The sequence below is a fragment of the Talpa occidentalis genome, unplaced genomic scaffold (assembly GCF_014898055.3).
Source record: "Talpa occidentalis isolate TD23 unplaced genomic scaffold, MPIMG_talOcc4v2.1 talOcc4.10, whole genome shotgun sequence".
In the NCBI taxonomy this organism is placed as follows: domain Eukaryota; kingdom Metazoa; phylum Chordata; class Mammalia; order Eulipotyphla; family Talpidae; genus Talpa; species Talpa occidentalis.
In genome coordinates this window covers 39,329,736-39,354,703 of record NW_023600993.1, presented here as the reverse complement: position 1 = coordinate 39,354,703, position 24,968 = coordinate 39,329,736, and the positions used below count along the sequence as shown (strand labels likewise).

Sequence of the window (24,968 nt, the reverse complement as noted above, 5' to 3'; positions counted from 1 at the left end):
TTACTTGATATGGGGGGATAAGCACCTGAGGATATGTCCATTTTTTTTTTCCCTTTCAAGCTATATAAGGGAAGTACATTTATATCTACAAATGTAGATCTAAGATCTCCATAGCTTCAAGGATGTGACGAAGCCTCTCACCAAAGCTAATGGAAGGCTGCTTTCTTCATTAAGTTTTAATTTGACCCAAAATGAAAACTTCTGGATAAGGAACAAAGCCCTATAGGTGCTATAATTACGCCCTGAGTCTCTTTGGCTGCTCTTCTAGCTCCTGATGGGATCTTCCCTGGTTTTTGTTCTGTGCAGACCCAGAACAGAATGAAGCTGATGGCAGACAACTACGATGAGGACCACCACCATTACCACCACCACCACCATCACCACCACCACCGATCTCCTGGGAGGTCGCAACATTCCAATCACAGGCCCTCTCCTGATCAGGTCAGTTTCATGGCTGCTTACCTCCAAGGACCCTTTTTACCCCTTGGATATTTTAAGATAAAATAAATAATCCTCAAGAAATAATAAACAGCATAAAGTGATACGTTCTTTGAACTGAAACTAATAGCTTTGGTATTTATTTCCATCACTCAAGGAATCTAAATGTTTTCCTTTCTCCTTCCTCTTTAAGGTTTTGTCTGTTCTTGTTTATGTTATGCATTTTCTTTCCTCCCGTGCTTTCTTCTTTCATAGATATGTAGTCTGTTGCTGGCTCTGTAGCTAATGGTGGGTTACTTTGGAATGTCTCTTTCAGAGTTTTAAGAGAAAGAACTTTGTTTCCATGAGCTTGGCAACCAGAGGAGTCTTGATTTTGCTGAGTACTTTCCTAGAAAATTCCTTAGTGATGCAAATTAACAGTGGGATAAAACAACACGAAGAAAAATCAGTTTTGCTTGTGTTTTAGCCAGTGAAGTCAAGGGGTCTGGTTTATTTGATTTGGACCCTATCTCTTCCCTTCACTAAGTAGAGCAAGTGAAAAGATAGACTGACAAAAAGAAAACCCTCCTGCAGTTGCTAATGATATTTGCATTCACACCAAATGCAAATGCTATATATAGTGTTTAGCATTAAACTTCTTAAAGGTAAATTTCATGGAAATTATGAAGCTAAATACAAACTAGTAGACTAATAGGGTCAATATTAGCAGCATTTCTTCCTTTATTGTACTATGACCTTGTAGGTGTATATGTGTGTGTATGACATCCTAATATAACTTACAATAAATTTCAATAGGGGAGGGGCATTAGGTAATAGAATAGAATCATCTTGATAAGTGTGAATGCCTTTGTTATATATTTCTGGATATGTGATGGGGCGGCGTACTGATATTATCTGTGTGAAGACAGTTTTAATTGTTTGCTGGAGGAGGGTGTGCTTAGTATGCTCCTAAAATTTTTTTCCAGATGACTGTGTTTCCTTTTCTTCTCATATCTCTAGTAGTCCAAAGGAGAAGTTAAGATTCCAAGCCTTCAATGTTTTACCAGGAGTACAACTCCAGGGGGCGCCATTTATTTAGTACATAATATAAATGCTTCCCCCAGCCTTGCAGTGAAGTAGTTCCATCTCTGAGGCCTCCTGTACCTAGTCCCACCTTGACCTTACCCTTGTGCAGCCATTTTCCTCAACACTGCAGAAGATGTTCACACAGGAATACATCTCAATTTCCAAAGTCAAGTGCAGATAGACACCAGTTCAAGTTATTAGCTCGTGAAAAATGATTCTCAATTTGGAAATTAACAAAGTGAAGGGAAACATTAGTTTTATGTTGTTACATATTTTATGTGTATGCTTTTGGGGTTGATTTGATTTGATTTATTCAGTTCTCATCCCTCACCACCAGTACCACCATCCCATATTCACCACCCTAGTGTACCTGGCATCCTGCTAACTAAATTGCTTTATTTTCTTTCTTTGTTCCTGCCCTTTGCTCCCTGATTTTCTCCCATAAAGGATGATGCTGATATAACAAGTTGGCTTATTTCATCATGGAAATGTATGGAAATATGGCCTGTTAGAGACAGGACACCAAAATCAAATTTATCTGCCTTGTGAATTATAGTTCTTACAAAAGCTAGTCTTGTGCTACTTTTGCAGAGAAAATGAGAGTTCTTGCCTATTTGGTTGACCTCTTAGATCTGTCCACTGAAACTAGAGGTTGTCATAGGACTAAAATCCTAGTGCTCCTCCCAGAAGAACTAGAATTCCTTGAGGAGGTTAACAGACCTCATCACGACCCTGATACACCTTTATCATTGCTACTGCTAGGAAGCTGGTGATGGCTTCCCCATCATACCCTTCATCTCAGTGACTACCCAACCTGTGGACATAGGGAAGGTAGCCTCATCCTCATTGTTAGATGAGAATTCCAGGTATAAGAGGAAAGGCTTGGCCTGACTGGGATCCTGCTGCTGGTTATTTGTTCACCTACAGATACTTGAATTTCATGTAACCACTACAGTGGCTTTGGGGAAAGCATGGTAGACAAGACAGAACCCCTGCCTTCAAGGAATTTGCAATCTAGTCCAAGGACAAAACCCAGGTCATCTGATGTCTCATTCAATTCTTTGTTGCATCATGTCAATCAGAACAAGCAGATAAAAGGTAGTTATAATTTAATTAGGGGCTCATGGCTTAGGAGCTTACTCTGCAGTGTGGCTCACTGTAAAAGTGAAATACCCTTGACCAGAGGATAATTTTGTGGTTTTAAATTGGAGTCAGCAAGGGTGTAAGGATACTTAGCTGTTCTCTCTCAATTAGAGTAGAAGAAGAGTTGAAAGGAGAGCCCTGGTGTGTAAGAGTTGACCCCTATGATGAAGATGGCTACAGTTCAGGACTAGGGCCCTCCATGATGAGATGTCATGGGTTTAGGATAATGAAACCCTCCCCTGTATAAGACCTGAGGCTTAAAATCACCAACAACTCATATAAAACATATGATCTTAAATCTAAATCACCAGTATAACTGTCATTCATTAGAAGACTGGGAAGACTTTCCCAATTGATTGCAAATTGTATACAGAATTGTATAAGCCTGTGTACTATTATGTATGGAGTAGAGCTATGGTTTGGAAGAAAGTGCCAGCCTAGATCACAGCCAGCATGAGAGTCTGAATAATGATTGATTGTGATGATATGTAAATAAATGTCCATTATGCACCCCTGTTAACTGAATAGTTGTAAAGACAGCAGGTCTCTTCCTGGGTTTCCTGATTCCCTTGTCATGAATCTTCCTGCTATGACTTTCCTGTGACCCTGAGCATTGACAACAATGTCTTCTGGAAGTGGGGCTGCAGAATAGGAAAAAATATTGGAATATGATTTTTTCATTGCCCCCAAATATTTTTTGTCTCTTGGAAAAAATATTCTATATCAGTCACTTTGCTGCTTTTCCACAGAACCTCATTTTTCCTTTAGAAGTTTAATTCAAGTAGTGCCAGGTACTCGCAGAATTATATTCTTCTTCCGTTTTTTCCTTGTCCCTCTCTCCTTCACTGTGATTTTGCTTTCTCCTTGGGAGAAACGGAATCCAAGTGTTATAAGTCTAGACTAGCATTTCCCAGAGTAACTTTTGGAACATTAGTCTCATCAGGAAAGTCTTGAAACAAAGATCATTTTGGGCAAAAAATTTTCGGAAAGTGTTGCGTATTATAACGTGATCTTGGAGAGTCTTGGTGCAATTAGCAGATCAAAGGATCGAAAAAATCACATAAGAAAGAAAACTCTCCAATTTTATTTAATCCAGCATTTCCCAGACTTATTTGATCATGGAATCCTTTTTTTCTCTCTTTTTTTTAGTAACATCTGTGCTCTGAGAAACACTGTTCTCAGACTATCAGGTGAAAAAAAAAAGAGACTACTCAGTTTAAAACATGACTGATCCAGTTTCCAGCAGTGTTTTTCATCAGAAGGTAGAGTTTTGAGGCAATCTCCTCTTGTTTGGCATAGCAGAAAATGGAATTGTTCATTTCATTCATTTCTTAGACTTTTTAAAAGACCGTAATACCTGAGAGTGAATTCCCCAACCAAAACTCCAATAGTTCTAATCTATGAGAGCCATAGTAAGGACGAGAATCCAGGAAAGCAAGGGTAGCCAGAAATATAAAGCCCCTCAGGAGCTGAAAAGGAGTGTGATGAGGGAAAGGAAGCACTGAAACAGCACAGGGGAGAGGCCAGTGCAGTGTGCTGGTCCCCCAGCCTGGAGCTCTGCAAAGAAAGGAGCAGGTCGTGACTGGTGGCCCATGGTCCCAGGATGGCCAGAGTCATTGTCTAACATTCAGACAAATTCTAGAAATGCCTTAGGAAATCCTTCAAAATAAGAAGTGTGCATGAGGGCAGAGACATTTTTCCCATTTGAGAAATAGTAAAAGGCTGAACTGGACACACACTGGTGATTTTATTTTAGTGATACTAAGACTGGTTTGCAAAGCTAAGTGGAAAACAAGCATCTCCTAAATGCCTTCTGTACCAGTCCTGATCAGAATCATCTGTTGTTTTCTTTAACTAGCATCTTTCCTTGTCTTATCAATGATATCAAATCTTTTGCTTTCCTTTTTCTAGACCTACTATGATTTTTTTATTGCCCCCAAATATGTCATTTATCTCCTTCCAGTGACTTTCAGGTGTGACCTAAGCCCACAGATAAGGAGAACACAGCATCAGTGAGTTCCACTCTCCAGCCAGTGCAAAGGATCAGGCCTTGAACAGGCAGGCCTCTGGCATTCAGAACTCACCTTTCCATGCCTGGATCGTGGCTTGGGTGTTGAGACTTTAACAGCCTTGATTTCACTGCTTTTTTGCGCAATGTTAAATGTTAAATTTTGCGCAATATTTTGTGCAGATGTTAAAGCATCCGCCACTCCATTTCTAACTTGTAGAGACGTCAGTGGCAAAGAGCTGAAACTTTGGGAGGCTAAAACCTACAGAAAATGTCATCACTTTCCAAGCCTTCTCTCTGTCACTCGCTCTCCTTTCTTTGAATGTGAATGCCCATTCATAGGAGGAAGCTATGAGGAATTTGATGACCCTGAAGATTCTTAGGCCCCATTTAAAATTTATTTAATAAATAAAATGTTGTTAAAATAACACTGCTTTCTTTTTTTTTAAAATAACACTGCTTTCTAATAATATAAGTTTCAAGTGTACAGCATTATAATTTGACTTTGTATACAGTGATTCTGCAATGTATATGCTACATTGTGATCCCCACTAAAAGCCACATTTCTGTCCATCACCGTACTATTTACTCCTTTACCCATTTCATCCACCCCACAATTTTCTGCACCTCTGGTAACAACCAACCTGTATTCTGTTTTAGTTCTGTTTTGCTTCTTTGTTGCCTTTTTTTTCTTTTCACATTTTTACTTAGAGAAATCCTACTTTAAGAGGAGGGCTACAGTCTAGGAGCATGAAGCATATACTGACTGAAATAATTATGGAAAAATTTGGTTGAATTTTATGTTATATTTTACTCTCTGTTACATATGGCAAAGCACAGTCACACCTGTCTAGTCCAAAGTGGACACATGGTGAATGTCTGTTGAATGAGTTGTTCCTGTAGTACCTTTGAGAAAAAGGAAGGTCAAATGAAACTAAGGTAGAGATGAGGAAACTGGAACTTAGAGCAGTTGTTCATTTCCAGGCCACACACCTGAAAATCCACTGGCTGAGAAGAGGGCCTGTGTCTATTAGTACATAGATACAAACCTCCTTGAATGCCATCATGGATGTGTTTATGCAACTATATTTAACAAATTTGTTAGACATGGTCTTATGGCTGTAGTAGTAACTTTTCCTAGTGTGGAAATTGCTTCTCCCTTTTCCATTGAATTGTAGGAAATATGCTATTTTCCAAAGTTGAATTGAAATATCATCTCATCAGTTCTCTTTCCATTTCTCCAAACTTTCTTTGTCTTATTTTCCATTCTTAGGTTCTGTGACTTTATTCCTTTCATCCTCACCCCCTCCCCATTTCACCTGTTCCCTTTTGCTTTTCTCTATTTCTGCTTTCCCTGTGCTAATGAAAATGGAGCCTCATGAAACTTCCCCACCACTGTGGACTCATCAGAGTGAGAGGCTCAAGCTGTAGAGACCATGCTACAGAGAGGAAGGGGAATTGCATGAGCATACGGAGGGCCCTTGGAAGGGCATCACCATTGCCCACATTCCCTTGTTCACTCATCCATGAGGGCCTATGACAGGCCAGGCCTCCAGAGCTGACATCTACCAGGGCTGCCATCAGATGGGCCAGCACATTTGGAGGGCTTTCAGATAGTGAGCTTCCTGGGATAGAAAATGGGCTTTCCATTTTCCAAGGAAAATGGTTTTCCATTTCCTTAACTTTAGGATGGCTGCTCTGCTAATCAAGTCCTAGAAAATTAATTGCCTTAGTCGTAAATATTACCCATGCCACTTAGCAGTTTCCAGAATCTGTCTGCAAATGTAAATAGTAATCTTTGATTCTTTCTCTGCTGCTCCTGCTTACTGTGTGGTCCCAGCTTTGTTAGCTCTCAACTGAGACATGAATTTGCACCACTGAGCACATTCAGGGCACTGAGTGTCCAATTGCATTTTTTGCTGAAAATTCTCATAGAGTTCTACATGGGACACATGCTGTTTTTCTATATGACATCAAATAACTGGGTCGCTAAAGAATGCAGATCTAGATTTAACCTTCTTATCAAGTTAGTGGTCATGGGACAGATATTCAGATTGTATTTTAAGATACTATGAAATGATTCCAGTGCCCCTACCCATGCTGACTGCACTTATACTCTGATTTCAAAAGGCTGCAACACTCACTACCTTGGTTTTGAGATTTCTAGTTCTAAAACATGTCTCCATTCCTTTTTCCTCCCCTATAGGCAATAGAGTCATAAGGGAGAGTTAGTTCAGAAAATAAAAGCGGAGTTCTTGCCCCCTCCCCTGCTGCCTGCACACACCTGACCCCTGGGCACCTGCTCCTAGGACAATTAGGCAGTGTCCTGCCCAGCATTCCTGTAGGAGGGAGTTTCCAGCCATCCCTACAATCAGGTCCTCATCAAGGGGGTGGCCAGAGGCAAGTGACATAATCTCCAAGTTTCAGATGGTTCTTGGCCCCAGATCTACTTGGGAGCCCTCCCTTACCCTCCTCTTTTCTCCTCCTCCTTTCAGGGGTCTGCATTTTCTGTTTGGTCAACAGGAGGTGTGGAGTTTCATTGCCCACTAAGCAAATGAAGCAGCCACACATGCCCCTCCTGGGTCCTGTTACTTCTCAGAAAGTCAATGCAAACTCCTGGGATGGCGCATTCACCCTCAGTCCCGCTCTGTGCAAGGCTGAGAAGGGTTCCGTGATGGATACCGTGCTTTCCGTGCACTTTCACCAACAGATTAGCCAAAGTGCAGCCCTTTGAATTCTAACAAACAGATGAGGGGTTTAACTTGTTCCACTGCCCCCCAGAAGATGGATTCTGTATTTAGAGTTGTTATTCCTAGCTTTTGCTTAGGGAGGAAAAAAAAAGAATTTATTTTATGTTTTGAGGTTAAATGAATGTGGGATAAATGTATACATAGTGTCCTGTGTGTGTATATGTATGTATCACTATATGTCAGAAGAACTGAAGACTTTTCCACATATGGAAGAATTTCTCAAGATCATGTTTAACTAGATATTTCTCTCCTTAACTTCCCCTGAGTGCATGTTTGATGTATATTATATATACATATATGTGTGTGTATGTGTGTAAATACATTTTTATATTTCCTATGTGGAAGAAAAATTAACTACCCCGCATCAGAGCCTACTAAAGTATGGTTCCAGAACAACAACAACCACAAAAAAAAAAAAAAAAAACAAACATGGAATTTTTTCTTTCTCCAAACAGTGACCTGATAAGAAAAGTTAATATATTTTAGACTTTTTAATACCAATTTCTCATTCAAGCTAGTATGTCTGAAGCTTTCTCGAATAAGAGGCAATAGGATTGTTGTTGTTTCCTTGCATTATGAATCTAATTTCATTGCCCATTTCTCAGAAGAGGCTTTATGTAGCTTTTGGCTTCGTGTAGGGATGACACCTCCTGTTGAACTGATGCTTATTGAGTAAGAAAAGGGGTCAGATATTTCAACTGTTTCCACCCCTGGGCCAGTCCTCTCAGAATAAGTCAAAGAGAGGCTGGGGTACACTTTGAAATAAATTCTATGAACCCCTTACTTCTTATTTATTTGTTTGTTTCAACTGAGATATAATTGATGTATAAATTTATGCTAGTTTTAGAATAACAACAACATGACTTGATAGATGTATATATCAAGAAATGATTACCAGAATAAGTTTACATCTGTCACCACACAGTGGCAAATCTTTTTCCCTTGTGATTACTTGCCTCTTCTGACACTTCTTTTTTTACATAGATTGAAAGATGCTATGTTTAAATATCAGCAGATAAAAAAAAAAGTACATGAAATAGAAAGATAGCAGAGATGTCACTTTTTTCTTTATCACTCTAAGGCTGACTAAAAATATCAAAGCTACTAAAACGTGAGCCAGAGGCCGGTGTTATTTCTCACCATCAAGAAATAAAGGTGGCAGTTTATTTGTTTGCTTTTTTTTTAAGAGCAGAAACTCTGGAATGACCCTGTCTGGGTTCTCTGTAAGGCCACAGGTAAAGGAGGAAATGAGAACAAATGTCTGAACTGTTGTTGTGGGAGATATTTAACTGCTCCTGCCCCCACTCGCAGTTACATGCTCACCCAGCCATCACAGACAGGGGTGGGGGTGCTGCCATTGGGAAGCTGGCTTTGCAGATGAGCAGGTTAGTCTGCTCTTTAGTCTGGATGTGATGTTAATTCCTTCCACATAAGCTTGTGAGGGCACGGTGTAATAAACCCTGCCAGGGAGGGGCTCCATCTATGGGAAAAGACAGAGCTGCTTAATGCATTGGGATTGTCCTGTTAGAAAAGGATTTTTTCCTTAAAGGAGATTTGAGCCTATTGGAGGTTTCAGTCTTATTCTATTTTGGGTAAAGTTCCCCCCTCCTTTTACTTATTCCTCTAAGTTTTAAACCTTGTTTACAGTATTAGGGTTTCATTAAGAGATTTGTTGCAGTATCTTTTGAGTCAACAGGGGTTTTCAGACGCGGCCTGCACTCCCCAGCTTGTAGATGTAACTCATCTTGGCAACATTGGAGGTTGATTCCTTTTCAACTTGCTGCTTTAATCCAGTCACATTTGTCTAAGAGGCAGCACTTCAGCTCCTCCATTGAAAGGGGGTGGCCAACCTTGAAATGTCTGGAAGCAGGGAAATCCATTTTATATTGCTAAACACTGTTGCCTCTCTTTACTCTTGAAACTGATGTAATAAGGTTCATGTTTGACTTACACACTCCAGGCACTTTCCATCCCTTGAAGATAACTGAACTGTGGCAAAAAGTGAATTGGGCACATCCATTAAGTGTACATTGCACACACTATAAAGTCTGAAAACTACCATACATAAGGACTTTTTGAAAATCCTGTTTCAGCATCATAAATAGTCATGGTTAAAGAAACTTGAGCTTTGAGTAGTCAGAGATAGTAAAATATTTAAGGATGGTTTTATACAATATCAGATATTTAACATACACATCTTTAGCCTTAGTGCAATAGCAAATTTTTTTTAATATTAACATGCTGTAAATGCCAATAAGGATGGTGTGCCCAGTTACATTTGTTTATATCGCGATACTTGCAAATAGTTTATATTCTCCACTTTCATTCAAACAGCAGCCCTCTGAAGTACTAAGGTCAGGATAGGATTCCATTTTCTTTTTTAGGCAAATGAGGAAATGAGGAGTCAAGAGCCTAGGAGATGTGCTGCCCACGAGTCAGGAAATGGCAGGGCCAGAATCATATTAGAAACCTAACCTCTCACTGTGTTTGACAAAGCCAAGCATTAAGACTGATGGCTGAGGGAACGAAATAAAGCCTTTCTCCAGCCATACCCCTTTTTATGTCTATCTGGAAATGGCTCAGCTCTTACCAGATGTTGAGTTTGGGCTCTGAAACTATATTTTGGCCAACGTGGAGCCTTCCAGCATTTTCATCTCCAGCTGGGCATCTTTTATCTTTCAGTAGAGAGTGCTGGTACCATGCCCCAAAGACTGGTTTGTCGGATTTACTTTTGCTTACAGGGAAATAGAAAACTAATTTCTTCAAATGGCCCCACAATAATGACCACTCAAATTTAGAAAACACCTAAAGACACTGTGTTGGAAGTAACAGAGAAAGCTTCCAGACTCTATAATGTTCTCAATGACTTGGCAAAGAGAACTCAGATAGTGGCCTGGCCTCAGGTGGCCACATGAGCTAAACCCACAGAGAGGGACCTTGCTGGGCTTCACAGACACCCGGGCTCTGCCTCTCCCTTGGAAAACTCCCCATTACGTCTGTCAAAATATGGACACCGTAGTGACATTCCCTGTCATCAACCAGAGTTAGAGGGAGAAAACAAAGATGTTCTAGTGCAGTGAGAAGGGGTAGAAGCCATTCTAGGGAGAAACAAGTAAACACAATCTTGGCAACCCTGAGGATCTCTGGAATCTGAGCAGCCTTCTCTCTCAGAGGAGTCCAGTCCCTCAGAAGAGCAAGGACCTCGACAGATGTGATTACTTACTTGGAAATATTTGCTAAGTCCTCACATCTGAGCCATGGCAAGGCAGTGTGAAGGGAGTGAAGTATTACCTTGAAATTTGTTGGGGGTAATGCTGATATCCTATGTAAGGAACAGCTGCTGTTGCATATGAGGTTCCCTTTCTTCCAAGAGCTAGAGGGACCCAACCAAAGTTGTATCATCTGACTCCAGTCAGGATCTTCAGCAGCTTGGAAAGGCACAGACAGAGTCCAAAGTACAGCAGAGCTGAGCTGAGCCAAACCAACAAACCCCTGTGGGGTCAGAACAAGCTCTTCTTTTTATGGGCCCATAGCTCACATGTCTGCACAGTGTATCTCTGTGGACAGACAGACTGAAATTTGACCCTACTTCCATGGCTTCTGGCCAGGTATCCCTTGGCGAGCTACCTGATCTTTCTCTCGAGCTTTCCTTTCTACACCTGTGGCATGGGGTGTGGTGAGGCTCAGTGAGGAAACACAGAAAGTTATCACTCTCTCTAAAGCAGGAGCTAATACCTACTGGCTCATTTTTTTCAGCCTGGTTAGAAGTAAGCTAACATTAACATTTAAATAGAGCATGAAGCTGACACCTGAACCTTGATAGGACTTTCCTATTTGGGGGTGGGGGACTTGCCTAAAGACATTCTCACTAACACCCAATGCAAATCATGTGGGAGTATATAGCTGTTCCTGACCACATTGTTTGAATATCTATCCAGAAGCTAAGTGTCCCAGGAGGCAAGAGAGATGAAAGACATGAAAGGGAGGACCTTAGAGGGAAGGTGGTTTGGGCTTGACCCTAAGTGAAAACTTATTAGTGCCTGTAGGGTAAAGAAAATATCAGGCTTTTCTGCCCTTCCGCCATCAGGATAGATGATGGATCCTTGTCCTGAATGCATGCCTGATGGTGGGCACCTGGAATAGGGTGTGGGCATAGGTAGATGGGATTCAGCTGAGCTAAGACTGTGCTTTTAAGGGCGGCGTCACGGGGGGACGCCAGCAGCACCAGCAGCAGCAGCAGCAGCAGCCCCAGCCAGCAGCAGCAGAACCGAAAGAGAAGCCGAGAAGCAGCAGAACGAACGCTAGAGAGCCCAGATAGAGTGAAGACTTGCTGGGGGCTGGGAGGTCTGCCAGCCTCCCAGCCCCCCAGCCAGCACCCCTGCCTGCCATATGCCTGGTGAACCCCAAATAAAAAACCTGCAAAAAACCACTGAGGACTCTGACTCCTTTACCCAGTCTGCATGGGATCAGAGAACCCGCACTGTATCCGGTCCTGCCTTTACAATTGGCGTATGTCGGCAAGATCCATGCAGACGGGTATTGGAGCCCTCCGAAGACCTGGAGGGACTAAGGAGAACAGACTTTGCCTGTGACGACGCTGGAGGCACCATGGCGGTATAGAAGATGGATACGTCCACGAGCTACAGGATGAGACCTGGCGTGAAGGAGACGCCCGAAAGGACCAGCCAACGACACCGGATAGGACCAGCCAACGACACCGGAAAGGACCAGCCAATGACCCCTGAGGCAGCAGGCCATTGCTGAAGCAGGGAGAGGCCAATGGACTGATAGACTGATGAACTGATGATTTTGGACTGACAATCCCGCCAGAAGGCGGAGGACCTTAGCAGGTTATGTTTATTTTTTGAGAATCTGGGGGTGGCCAGTGGGCCTAGATGGCCAAAAGCAGCCTGTGTATGCCCAGTGGCCAGGTGGAGGAGAAAAGCCAACTAAGGTGGCAAAAGCTGGTACTGATGCTAAGTTGAGAAGCCCTAAAGCGGCTGTTAAGCAGCCTGGGTATGCTGAAGCCCTGTGAGTCTCGTAAAATCACCTATGGGTGATGCCCTGCTCATTCTTGAGTGAGGGTGAGGAGCTGAGGAGCCCGTCCTTGGGGGACGGGTGGGGAATGTGGCTTGGGGTGGAGCCCAAGCCAAATGCAAAGTTTGGATCCCCGACCCATGTGCTTGTGCAGTGGGTTGGCTTGAGAGCAGGGGTCTGTGAGTCGCATGGGTGGCCATGAAGGCCGAGTGTTGGAGCGACTGCAGACAGAAACCCTGAGGGTTGGCGATTACCCCCAACAGAATAAAATTGCCAATCCCAGAGCTAGTGCATCCTGGGGGTGGATGCTGTGTGTGCCTTGTAGCTGAGACTACAGCCAGAGAAGGCCAGGAAGCCTGACGGCTCCTGGTGTGTTATAGCAGATGCCGTGTGTGATTTCCCCTCCCTCGTATGAGCAGTGCCTTCGGCAGCAGATTTGGTGGCTCATCTGCTGGTACCAATAATTGTCTTTTGCACTTGGTTGGTGCCCTGCCTGGACTTATTTGTGTTCTGTTGTATTTTGTTATGTTGTATTTTGTTATTTGATGTATTTGCTTTTGTGGGCCATGGCTGCATTGTTTGTTTGCTTAGAAAATTGTGTATATATGTATAGACTGTATGGCAGAAAACCCTGAGGGGGTGGACTGTAGGGTAAAGAAAATATCAGGCTTTTCTGCCCTTCCGCCATCAGGATAGATGATGGATCCTTGTCCTGAATGCATGCCTGATGGTGGGCACCTGGAATAGGGTGTGGGCATAGGTAGATGGGATTCAGCTGAGCTAAGACTGTGCTTTTAAGGGCGGCGTCACGGGGGGACGCCAGCAGCACCAGCAGCAGCAGCAGCAGCAGCCCCAGCCAGCAGCAGCAGAACCGAAAGAGAAGCCGAGAAGCAGCAGAACGAACGCTAGAGAGCCCAGATAGAGTGAAGACTTGCTGGGGGCTGGGAGGTCTGCCAGCCTCCCAGCCCCCCAGCCAGCACCCCTGCCTGCCATATGCCTGGTGAACCCCAAATAAAAAACCTGCAAAAAACCACTGAGGACTCTGACTCCTCCTTTACCCGATCTGCATGGGATCAGAAAACCTGCACTGTGCCTGGTCCTGCCCTTACAGTGCCCTGTTGAGATTTGGGGTTTCCCATTTTCCAGGCTCACGCCTGTTGTTTTCCTTGATGTGCACCTCTCTTTCCCAGCTCCAGAAAGGTTGGAATGTCAAGTTACTGCTCAGGCACAGGGCACATAGCACATCCGACCCTGTGGTCCTGCTTTCATGACTTGTGCAGCTAAAGATGGCAGAGTCCTGGGGCTTAAGGTTTTCAGAAAGTGTCAGAGAAGCCATGAGCTGAAGTTGAGGTTGGGGCAGATCCGGTCACTGTCCACATTAGACCCTCTTAAAAGCAGATCAATATCCTCGTATTCCCTCCTGCAGGGAAAACAGGTTAAACTTTCTGGCTGAATCAGCCAGCTGAGTTCTCAATGAGACAGTAAGCTGATTTGAAGGTGAAGCTTCCATAATTTCACTCTGTTCCAGCGAGGACAGGTGTGACAGCAAGGTCCCCATTAGGAACCAAGTCCTCCAATTTCAAACAGAAAGCCAGCTATTAACTCAAAGAGTTGCAGGTGTTTCTAAAGACTACCCAGCGATGGGCTGAGGCTTGTCTGTTGGCTGCGCCTACTTCAAAATGAGACCAAATAAAGCTTCCCCCTGGTCATTTATCATGTCAGATTTTAAGTTCCTTCCCAGCGCTTCACTACTGGGCCTAACGAAAGCCCACCACCACAGCAAAGCTCCTGTCTTGTCAGCGATGACTCAGTCCCTTTGCCCTTAGATTCTGTCATTAACATTGCTCTGTGAGTGACCTGTCCAGAGAGAAATTTCAGTTTATGTCATTATTTAGAGAAGCCCAGTATGACCCAGTGTCAGGGATCACAGCTTCTGCGTTAAGCCTGGTACCATTCCTGGAGCACAGAGACACAGTTATATGGTCGTTAAGCCTCCCTTCTCTTCACAGCTTGCTCTTCTGTGATCCCTGAGCTCTGTGCTTCAGCCCACCTTGGGTGATCCCCGCCTCCGCAGATGTTGTGGACTGAAGCTCGCAGATGACTGATGGATGGGAGGCTTTCTTCCTATCCAGATATTTAGGCAGCTCCTGGCACAGCAATCATTCACGCAGGACACACAAGGGAGCAAACACCAGTCCGTGTCCAGAACAGCCACTGCAAAGTCGATTTGGAAACAGAAAAACAAGGGGAGGAAACAAACTCTCCCCAGCCTGATAGATGGGTTTGAAAGCGCCAAGTATTTCTAAATAATTTGGCATGAAGTTCAGCATCAAGTGATATTTATCTGTTTCTTATTTTTTGGTCCCCAAATTTACATTTCTGTGCGGTAAGGTTGCCGAGCAAATTCCCATTTGCTTGTTGGGAGGCAGGCAGTGCCGAGTCCAACAGCTGCGAACGTTTGGAAATACTGGGAGCTCCCTTTCTGATTAGCTCCTGCATTTTTGTTTTTTATTCCCCAAGCGGACACTCAGTCTGACCCAGATCACTTGGTGATGAGGGTCAATTCATGTTTAAGCTTTGAAGATTAGAGAGACTAGAAGGGCCACCACTTCCCTTTTGATTTTCTTTTAAAAACTTTAAACTTTAGAAACTACACACTTGGAAAAAATGCATAATATTCCAAGTTCACTAAAGGAATTCATCCACATTTCTGCCATGTTAAATGTTAGCATAGTTTATATTGGACTGTCATATTTCTTTACTTTATTCACCAGCATACAAGACGTCCATCTCAACATCTGGTTTTTAATAACCCTCGACATCTGGGAGCTCCTTTTTATTCCTATGGTGGACGAGGCACAGTAGTGATATTGGCAGTGTATATTTTCAAGCTACAACTCCTGTCTGTTTCAATCATAATTAATTACCACTTTTTAATATATTTAATTTGCTAAAAGTGATTTGCATTAGACCACATTTCACTGTCAAGAAAATAGTGATAGATTTTGGTGGCAGTGGCTTTTCTCTTTTCTTTCTTTTCCCTTTTTAAAAATTTAAAACCCTCTTTGAGTGGGCTTGAAACACACTGAATGTATACACGCTGTTGGTTTTAAATGCAAAATGAAATAAACTGCTCCTTGTAGAAACTTTATTTTATGGCCATTTAGGAAGCAGTCAGCAAGGGCTATGGGCTACATTTTAGGGAAAGACTCCTATTTTTTTCTTTGTTTGTTTGTGACTTTGGCAAATCATAGCTCATAGCGTCCCTCTGTGCTGGAGTGTTTTTTACAACAGTGACTTTGGGGGTCAAGAACCTTATAATGAAAGCTAGGGCCTCCATCCAGAGAAATATACTTATACACATACTCACAAATTCAGCATTGAGCTTCAAGGGACTCTTAGACCCCTTGACCCACTCCATTTGTGGATGCCTGAGAGTCTCATGTGGTAGACTTTACTTCTTCATTAGCATAAAAAGGGACATCAATTATGTTTTTCTCTAGGATCTGAAAGGAAGTTTAATGAATTAAAAAATACTTATTTCGAAAATTACGTAGGGAAAAGGGAAAGTTATTGTTAGGAGAAATTATTAGACTGTGGTGTGATAAATTAACACAGGTAAATTTTACATGAGAAGACTTATCTAATGCAATGAGTTGTATCTTAGTTATTGCTAGAATGTTCCTGTCTAAACTATCGGTGCAATGTCACAATGAGTTGTCCAGTTCAGACTGCAGAGATTGAATGGAGTCAATCAAGGAATTTTGGCTCTTTGACAGTCTGGTAAATGCTTTGGAACTTGGAATAATATTTCTAAATGCATAAAATAAAATATAAATACAAAGGAAACAAATTATATGAAAACTCAAAGACCACAGACTTAAATCCTTGAGCAGATGAAACTACTTTGGCCTATTGACAAGATTAATTGAAATTGCTATTTTTTCTAGATTGAAAATGGTCAAATATTGACTTATTCATATAATTTAACCTAATATTTGAACTTATGCAAAAAGGATCCAAATAATGATAAAATATTCAAAGTTTCTTTTTCCCTATCCTTGGTTTTCAAAACAAAGAAGCACATGACACTGAAACCTGGTTGGGGTAGGGGGATTTATTAAAGAACACAGCTTCAAATGATGTGTAAGATCAGGATAGCAACCACTCAGTCCAAAACTTTGTTTCCATCCTAGCAGTAAATAGTCAAATTCTGGTTCAAATCAGGGTTATGTGCTAGTGAATGTATGTCTGTCTTCAAAGATTTAAATTCCATGTCTGAGGGCTGCTTTGCCTTGTGAGGAAAGTGGCCAGGGACATGCTGGATAAGTTTCAACAACAAGATTTTAGACCAAATAAATTTCAGTTTATCTGCATTTGAACGCAATTTTAAGTTAAACAAAGCTTCCGCTCTACAAACATTCTGTTGAATTGAAAGCTTACTCTCTTTTCTAAGTTCTTTTTGAAACTTATTTGATTGAAAATGCATGATTGTCCCATGGCATGCATACCCTCTCTTACCCTGAAAGCAAAGTAGAATCTGACAAACGGGGAAGATCACAGTTATGTCAAGCCTTTATGAAATAATCAATATAAATTGCTGCATGCTACCAAAGTTCATTCCACCCAAGTGGCTGGAGGTTGGTGTGTGTGTGTGTGTGTGTGTGTGTGTGTGTGTGTGTGTGTGTTCTTCTTCTTCAGACTTTATTGATACTTTAAGCTTAAGAGAAATTAAGGGTGTTTGATTACTATAATTACTTCTCTGCTTGCTTAAGAGGTCTAATCTACTCCTTAGACATATGCAATTCAGATTGCATACTTTCCAAAAAAATAATCATCTGCTAATGTAGACTAATTTTAATCTTCTAATCCAATCTTGACACAAAGTCAGAGCTGGGTGGATGGAATGTTTTTATGTGGGGGTTGCCATAGATACAAAACTCAGTAAAGTATTTGACAAGTTGATGATGTGGAACTTAAGTTACTATGGATTTTTTTTCCCTTGTTCTGTAAGATTAAAAAACATAGTGACGATCACTGTGCCTTTCCAGGGCATCACGGTGTAACTAACCTTCTCTTCTTTCATTCCGGTGCTCCCCTCCTCTCCGTGTACCTCCTTACCCCGCGCTGACCACAGGATGACGAGGAGGGCATATGGGCATAGCCGGGCCTGTAAACCAAAGTTCCAGTTTTGTTTTGAGGGGTGAGAAACCATCTTTTATATCATTTTTCCTTTAAAACTTCAATTCTAGTGTTGTGTGCGTGTTCAGTTGTGTTGGCTGATGTTTGTGACTGTGCCTGTGTTTGCTTCTGTCTTGTGATCATCCCCAAGAGCCCCATCCTTGCTTCCCCCACCCCTGCAACCACATCATTGCTCTGCCTTGTTGGGGCTGGGTTGAGCACGATTCAAATGTTTCTGTTATTTAAGATGTAAACTCTGCCCTTGCTAGGATTTCTACGCATTTTTAAAGGCATGATTGTGGACTCAGAAACTGTCACAATTCTCTGGTCGTGGTTTTTCAGCCGACTGCTTGCTCTTACCAGATATGCCAGTGTGGTGTGACTCTCACGTCTTTCTGGTTGTGTCAAATGTTTGGAAAGGATTAAGGAAAATGAAACTATATATCTTCATGGAGCTGAACCTCTCATCTATAAGAAGTCCGTTTAATGGATTGTTCTATTCTTCTATGGCAGCTCTGAAGAAAACACAAGGATCAAGGCATAGGAATGGTGAATGGGTAACTGCAACTTTTTAAATGAATTAGAAGAGAAAATTAATATTGGCAGGTCTCATCAGTGGTATTATAGCTGTTGCTTTTTTACAATTGTGCTTCTATGAAGTTTGTATTATAAATACCACACATTGCATTTTTCAGAGGATTTTGCTCATTTAAAGGTTGATTTTTAGCTACTAAGAACCCACCTTTTAATTCTGTGCTGTCTGCATTATAACTAAATCATGGTGCATGTAATTTGCCATCTGGTTATAAATGAAACATTGAATTCTAGTGACTTTTGCTGCTGGAAATTACCCTTTTCCGGGATACTTGCAGCTGTTTACCTTTAGCGTCAAGGCTCAAAGTCCTTGGAGTTGAATATACCTATGGTGACTTGCAATATCCTGTTGCTATCGAGGACATTGCATAGCACATTCTGCTCAGAACATGAAATACGGTAGATTGTGTGTCATGTTGATTTTTTATATTCAAACAGCACTCAATATGCAAGTCTTTTTCTGGGAAAACATGATATGTCACAGTGCTAGAGCGGCATCGGGTATGTGACTACAGAGGCAATCCTTTGGTGTAGCAAGTGTGTCCTTCTCCAAGTCTCACCTTCATAATCCATGACAACGGTCCTTCTGGTGCATTTAAAATAATAACTATGTGTTTTGCCCCGGGGTGACCTTTTCAGTGGTGTGTTTCTCTATTCGGTTGACCCTGTTGCACACCTTGCCAGAGGCTTTCTTTGGCTCCAAGGCGGGAAGACTGGGTTGTTCATTTTCAGATATAGCATTTTCCATGTAGTAAAGAAATAACACATCCTGGATCTACTTGGTACAATCTCTTCCTTGTTACATCGGAATATCTATTCTCCTCTTCCTGGGTGAAGGGAAATAGCACTGGAATTAACTCTTCCAAATGCGGAGTGGTGTCAGTATGAGGAGATGGGGGCCAGAGAAACTCTCAAAGTTTTGTCTGAGAAACCCTCAACTTATCTGGGAAAATTTGAAGAAAAACAGTGAACTTGCCCAGAAAAGCTAATAAAAGTATAAACTGAGTTAAAATAATATTAAATGAGAAGTAAATGTTCATAATGTTAAAAAGTAAACGTGCATAGTCAGTAGACAAAGGAGATTCTACAAATGGGAGGGGCTGTCTTTAGAAATGTAGGTCCTCCCTGGGGGGCTCTGCTTCCTCTGCCATCTTACAACAGGCAGCATGTGTGTCCTCTCCTGAATAATAAGGATTTTTATTGCTCTTTCATAAGATTCATGATCTCCACGGAGTCATCCCACAAGACAGGAACTTTTTTGTCATCCTCAAGGTGGAATTGGTGCCAAGTTCCTTTCTTCCTTCATGAATTTCCTCAAACCCTGTAGCCCTGGGTTTGTAGCCCAGTGATTTCTGAAAATTAGTCAATATGTAATCCTATTTTAATATGTTGTAATACATTTTATAGGCTTTAGAGGAAAACTACTTATCTTTCTTTATGACTCCTTTAAACAAGTTTGCTCAAATATCCTCAGGCTCTTAAGGCCATATCTTAAGGATTGAAATAATGAAATATTGGGGGAACTTTCTATTTTGAATAGCATCGCCTGTTTTGACTCACATTATAATCTGTAGGACCTAAGGAGACATTCAATTTATAACTAAGGATGGATAATAGTGGTACATTAAAAATTAACTGTTTGAATATTTGGATTTATGATGCTTATAAAAGAAACATTACAAGAAGTTATTTTACTAGGCATCAGTAATATGCTCATAATAGCATCAGAAGGGCCTGGCTTAAATCTGCTGTTTTGATGCTGAAATGAATCATAATTTGGGAAAAGTTGCTACAAATTGGAATTAACTTAACAACCCTGACAGCTCCTCCCTTTGTTACCACTTCTAGTTATTAGCCCAGGCATGATTTATTTGTCTCACTGTGATCATTCAAGGGTGGTGTTTTCTGAGAGCAAAGCAGACTGGGGAAAGTTTGCTTTTCTAAAGAGCTTTGACACCCCCTACGGTTACTGTTCCCCCTGAAGCCTCACCCAAACTGGCATTATTTATGTGTGATGTGTCTAGTCCACAGACCCCTGCACTTAGAAGGGCTGCATTCTTCATTTAATGCTCTGCTGCCACTCTCTTGAAATACTTAAGCATGTGGACCCACAATTTCATTTTGTACTGGCCCCCAAAAAATTTCTGTAGTCAGTGCTGCTTATATCCATCATATATTCCTATATTCTCTCTCCAGTTTCTCTCTAGTTCCCCTCCAAGTGAATCATTCTACTCCGATTTTCATAGGCCTATGACCTACCTTATTGTTCTGATTTTCACACAGGACTGCTTGGCATCACATTTTCAGGAAGTTGGTGCCCTCTTGGGGCACACCTGTCCTGAATATTCAACCACAGTCTTCTGAAACCCCTACTTCTGATTGAGAAAATACGCCTCTGCCCCAGGAAACCTCATTATATTTTCTAACTTGTTTTACAAAATACTGGAAAAGCAACTGCTAAATTCACCATTATTCTTTTGGGAAAGTCCACTTGATGTGACAATTGTTTATGTCACTGAATAACTCTTAATTTCCATTGAATGGGGTACTTTCCCTGGGCCCCCAACGTGAGGTCCAAGGTTTGTGAACATTCAATGAGGTGGAAGCAGGGAGGACCAAATCAGGGCATCTTATGAGATCTAGTGCCACATCTGTCTTGACATTCAAATGCTTGAGCTTTTACTGTGAACTCTGGCAATTGAGCGGGCAAGGAACACAAGATCTTTTTTATTCTTGAACCACTAGAAAGGAATAAGTCTTTTTAGATTGAAAACATATGCAAATGTTTAGGACCTGATTCATAAAAATACAGATGTGGGCATTAACAAGTTTGGGTGTGGGGCTGTGATGCTAGTGGATGCATCCTGTTCAAAATGAAAAATTGTAGCTGGATGCCACCCACACATGGACAGTGTCACAGTGAGTGCAAGTATGAATTGCCGAGCACTCAGACTTGAGGAAGGGGTTTTGGCACATGGAAGCCATGCTCAGAAGCCAGTGGAACTCCCTGGCATGCCTCTGCTCAGGAAGAATGAAGAAGGAGATGTTTTATTGTGCCTGGGAAATTTAGACCTTTCTTGCTTTCTTTTAATAGAATCTAGACACTAGGGCAGCATGTATCCCAGAGCAAGAGAAATCCAGTGGTTGGGAAAGAAAGCATGGAAGGAATCCTGAGTTCAGTCTCCACAACCCATGTCCTCATTTCTCTATTAAGTGGAGGTTTTCTTTTACTTCTTCTGTACAAGGATACCAACTATATTTTTAATTCAACCCATATCTCTTATGACTGGGGATCTTTTGTATTCCTTGTTTATTGCCTATTAAGATTTTTCTTTCATTCATTCGCTTATCTATTCACTCAGTTACTCTCCACGTTTTCATCAAATAATTAAAATCTTGGTTGGAGGCTGAAAAAATAATCATGAGTAAGAAAGACATAGTTTCTACACTGTGGATCTTATAATCTAGTTAAAGGAAATAGACCATAAATAATTAAACATATGCATAGAAACCTTATATATTTTGATCATTGCTTTGATGGAAACCAGGAAGATATCAACTTTAACAAGAGGACTCTACCTGTTAATCTGCTTCATAAAGGATATCCAGTGAGCATCTCTCTGAAAAAGTGAGTTTGACACCAAGCATTGAAAGGGGAGTTGGGAAATATCCATGTGAAGAGATGTGTTTGGGAAGTGATTTCAGGAAGGCATATAAAGGTGGGAAAGAGTTTAATGGTCTGAAGGAGCTTTATGGGCTTAAAGGGTTTGAAGACCACGACTCTGGGTAAAGAATAAGACTGTGATTCCTGCTATGCATGAGACCATCCGGTATTTTTCTTTTTCTTTCTGGCTTATTTCACTGAGCATGATCCCTTCTAGTGCCATCCATGTTGCTGCAAATTGCATGTGTTTATCTTTTTTGAATGCTGAGTAATATTCCATGGTGTATATGTACCACATCTTCTTGATCCAGTCATCTATTTTTGGGCATTTGGGTTGTTTCCAAAGCTTACCTATTGCAAACAGTGTGGCTATAAACATAGGGGTGCAGGAAAAAAGAATAACTATAAGAAAGTAAAAATCAAAATCAACAAACAACTATGAACCAGAGACACTCTATGAGGGGTGAGGGGCAGGGAGGGGAGGGATTGGGGTCAAAATAAGGGGGTCACAATTGTAAGGGGAATATAAAAATAAAATTTATAATTAAAAAAAAGAATAAGACTGTGAGATGAAAATGAAAAAAGGGGGGTGCAGATCTATAGAACCTCTTAAGCCAAGGTCAAGAGTGTGGGTTTTAGCTTAGAAAAATAAAAAGATGAAGAGGAAATTAGATCCTAAGCAGAGACTTGATACAGTTTGATATATATCATCAAACAGTCCTCATGGCAGTGTAGACAATGAAGTGTCATGGCAGGGAGGGCAGAAATAGGGGCTGTACCTTCATTTGTGAGAGAATTAGTGGTGCTGATCCAGGGGAGCACTGGGGGAGATAGAGAAAGTGAGTATACTGGAGATGCAACTTGGAAGTGAGACCAATAGGACTGGGGAGGTAAAGGAAGGCATTAAATTGAGAATTTCTCCAGGTTACTTCCCTGGGTATCAAATCAGGGGCAGGCCACTGTTGGAGAGCAGGGGACTAAGTAGGAACCCAGTGTTCTGTTTTCCCCAGATGTGTGGTCTGGTCAAGAGGAAGGCAAGCTTTTGACCTGCCCTCTATTCCAATTTTTCTTGATCTCAGCAGGGTGATCTTTGACCTGTCATTGCAGTGACATGCAGGTTGTCCAATTTAAAGTATAGCTAAATTCCACCTTCTAGAGTATGTGGCTACTTAATTCTCAAAGAAGAGAACTTGAATATCAAAAATTGCAAAGAGAAATCAGTAGACACAGAATAGAGAGATGTGTGAAATAATGGTCTACAGAAAAAGCAGGTTTCTGAAGTTATAAGATTGAAAAGGATTGAAAGGATCTACAGAGATTGAAGATTGAAAAGGATCTATAGAGAGGACAAAGCTCCATTTCATTCCTCATCCCTAATGTCCCTAGCCTCAAGAATTTTGTCAATTAAGAGGTACTTCATCATATTTAAGCTGCCCATGATAATTGGCTTCTCATCTTGAAATTCTGAGTTTATTATTTTCTGCAACAGAACTATTTAATAATCTGTTCTCAGGACTTCCAATGAGAAGTAACCAGAAGGAAATGTTATGAGATGTTTAAGTATTATTATGATAAATATTTGCCTGCTCCCAATTGCAGAACTGATTGTGGGCAAAATGAAATGTTTATGTTCCATCTGTTCCCCTACCACCTTCTTTATTTGCTTTTCTGCATCTCTGGAAAATATCTGTATATTTATATATATTTTTCGGGCTTGGAATACTATTGTTCAGAGCTACAGCTTGAATGTCCTACCCAAAGTCCTTACAATCAGAAAGTCATACAAAAAAGATTTCTTCAACTTAGTCCTGGGGTCTAAGCAGTGAGCAAAGGTCATTTCGCGCCCTGGAGGAAATTAGAATAGCACACAGATTCTTAAACAGGTGTCCATGAACCCCTGGGGATCTGCAGGTCCCTTGATGTGATTAAGACTTTGATGTGGGTATGTGCACATCCCCCAAGGAGAGAGGGGATCTGAAATCCACAAAAGATACTCATAGTGGCTCAGGAGACTGCGTGACAGTACAATGGGGTGGTTCATAGTGTGGCTTTGGATTCAGATAGGCCTGGGTTTGGGCTCTGCCTCATGCACTACTTGGCTGGGTGGCCTTGGGTAAGTTCTTCCCTCTCTGGCCCTCTGTTTCCTCATTCACAGAAGGCCGTGCACCTCGCTGCTGTGGTGGAGATGAAGGGGATTCAGGGAAATGGGACGCCTGTGTCTGGTGCTTGGTGAGGGCTCAATTCCCGCTATAGGGTCTTTATTCATGTCCCTACTGGACTCAAGAGAATGGACACTATTTGGCAACCAAGGAAGGTAGTTGATACTGTGCGGCTGGTGAATTTGGGAGGTGAGAGAAAAGAACGGAAAAGGAAAATCAAAAGGGGAAATCGGTTCCTGTGAACATAGCTACACAAGCCAGCTACACGTTTTCTAGCAGGTCTTAAAGCATGTCTACCCTAGAAACACACCTTCTTCAGTTACCTTTGATTTTAATGACACCTGGGTAGAGCAAAGGAAGGTTTGATTGCCAGAGACTGAATTAGTCCATAATTCTAGAAGAGGGTTTCCTTCTGCTCAAAGAAAAATCCACTGAGTAATGTGAAAAGCCAACAAATATTTTAACAAACAACTGTAAGCTGATGAATTGGAAGAGAAAAATGGGTAAAATGTCTCAGTCCACCTCTTTCTGCTCTCAAGTCTGATGGAGTTAGCACTTGGGGTAGAATATTTTAAGCAGAATCAGTTGCAGTAAATAGGTTCTTATGGATTTTTCTGGAGCTCGTAAGGGCTACCTGGCAAAGAACTACATGTTGCCTTGGATGGGACCACGCTCTCAGGACATGAAATCTGGCTGAGAAATCATAAACAAGCAGTGGTGATAAATGACTGGGTGTGGCGGGAGGCCCCTAGTGGAGTGCTGCTGCATTGCATTCCATCCTCCTGCCCAGGGCTGCGCCTTCCCACCCCTTTGTCATTTACTCTAGAGTGCGGTGCTGGTCTGGTCTTGTTTAACCTCTTTATTAATGATCTGTAAAGGGGAGAAAAGAGCATGTGAAGGAAAGTCGCAGATGACACTAATTTGGGAGG

The 24,968-nt window shown here is 41.7% G+C and overlaps 1 protein-coding gene across 4 annotated transcripts in view; it reads left to right on the top strand.

Moving 5' to 3' along the window:
- Window positions 1-24,968, top strand: part of ERC2 (ELKS/RAB6-interacting/CAST family member 2) — an 847,094-nt gene that overhangs the window by 654,762 nt on the left and 167,364 nt on the right. For 2 of the 4 annotated variants that reach the window (XM_054694735.1, XM_054694732.1), the window contains exons 15-16: window positions 307-441; window positions 17,579-17,644. In XM_054694735.1, the coding sequence (XP_054550710.1) occupies window positions 307-441; window positions 17,579-17,605 (162 nt within the window). In that variant the 3' untranslated portion in view covers window positions 17,606-17,644. The remainder of the gene's footprint in view (window positions 1-306; window positions 442-17,578; window positions 17,645-24,968) is intronic. The other 2 variants (XM_054694730.1, XM_037501575.2) reach the window with 1 other exon arrangement.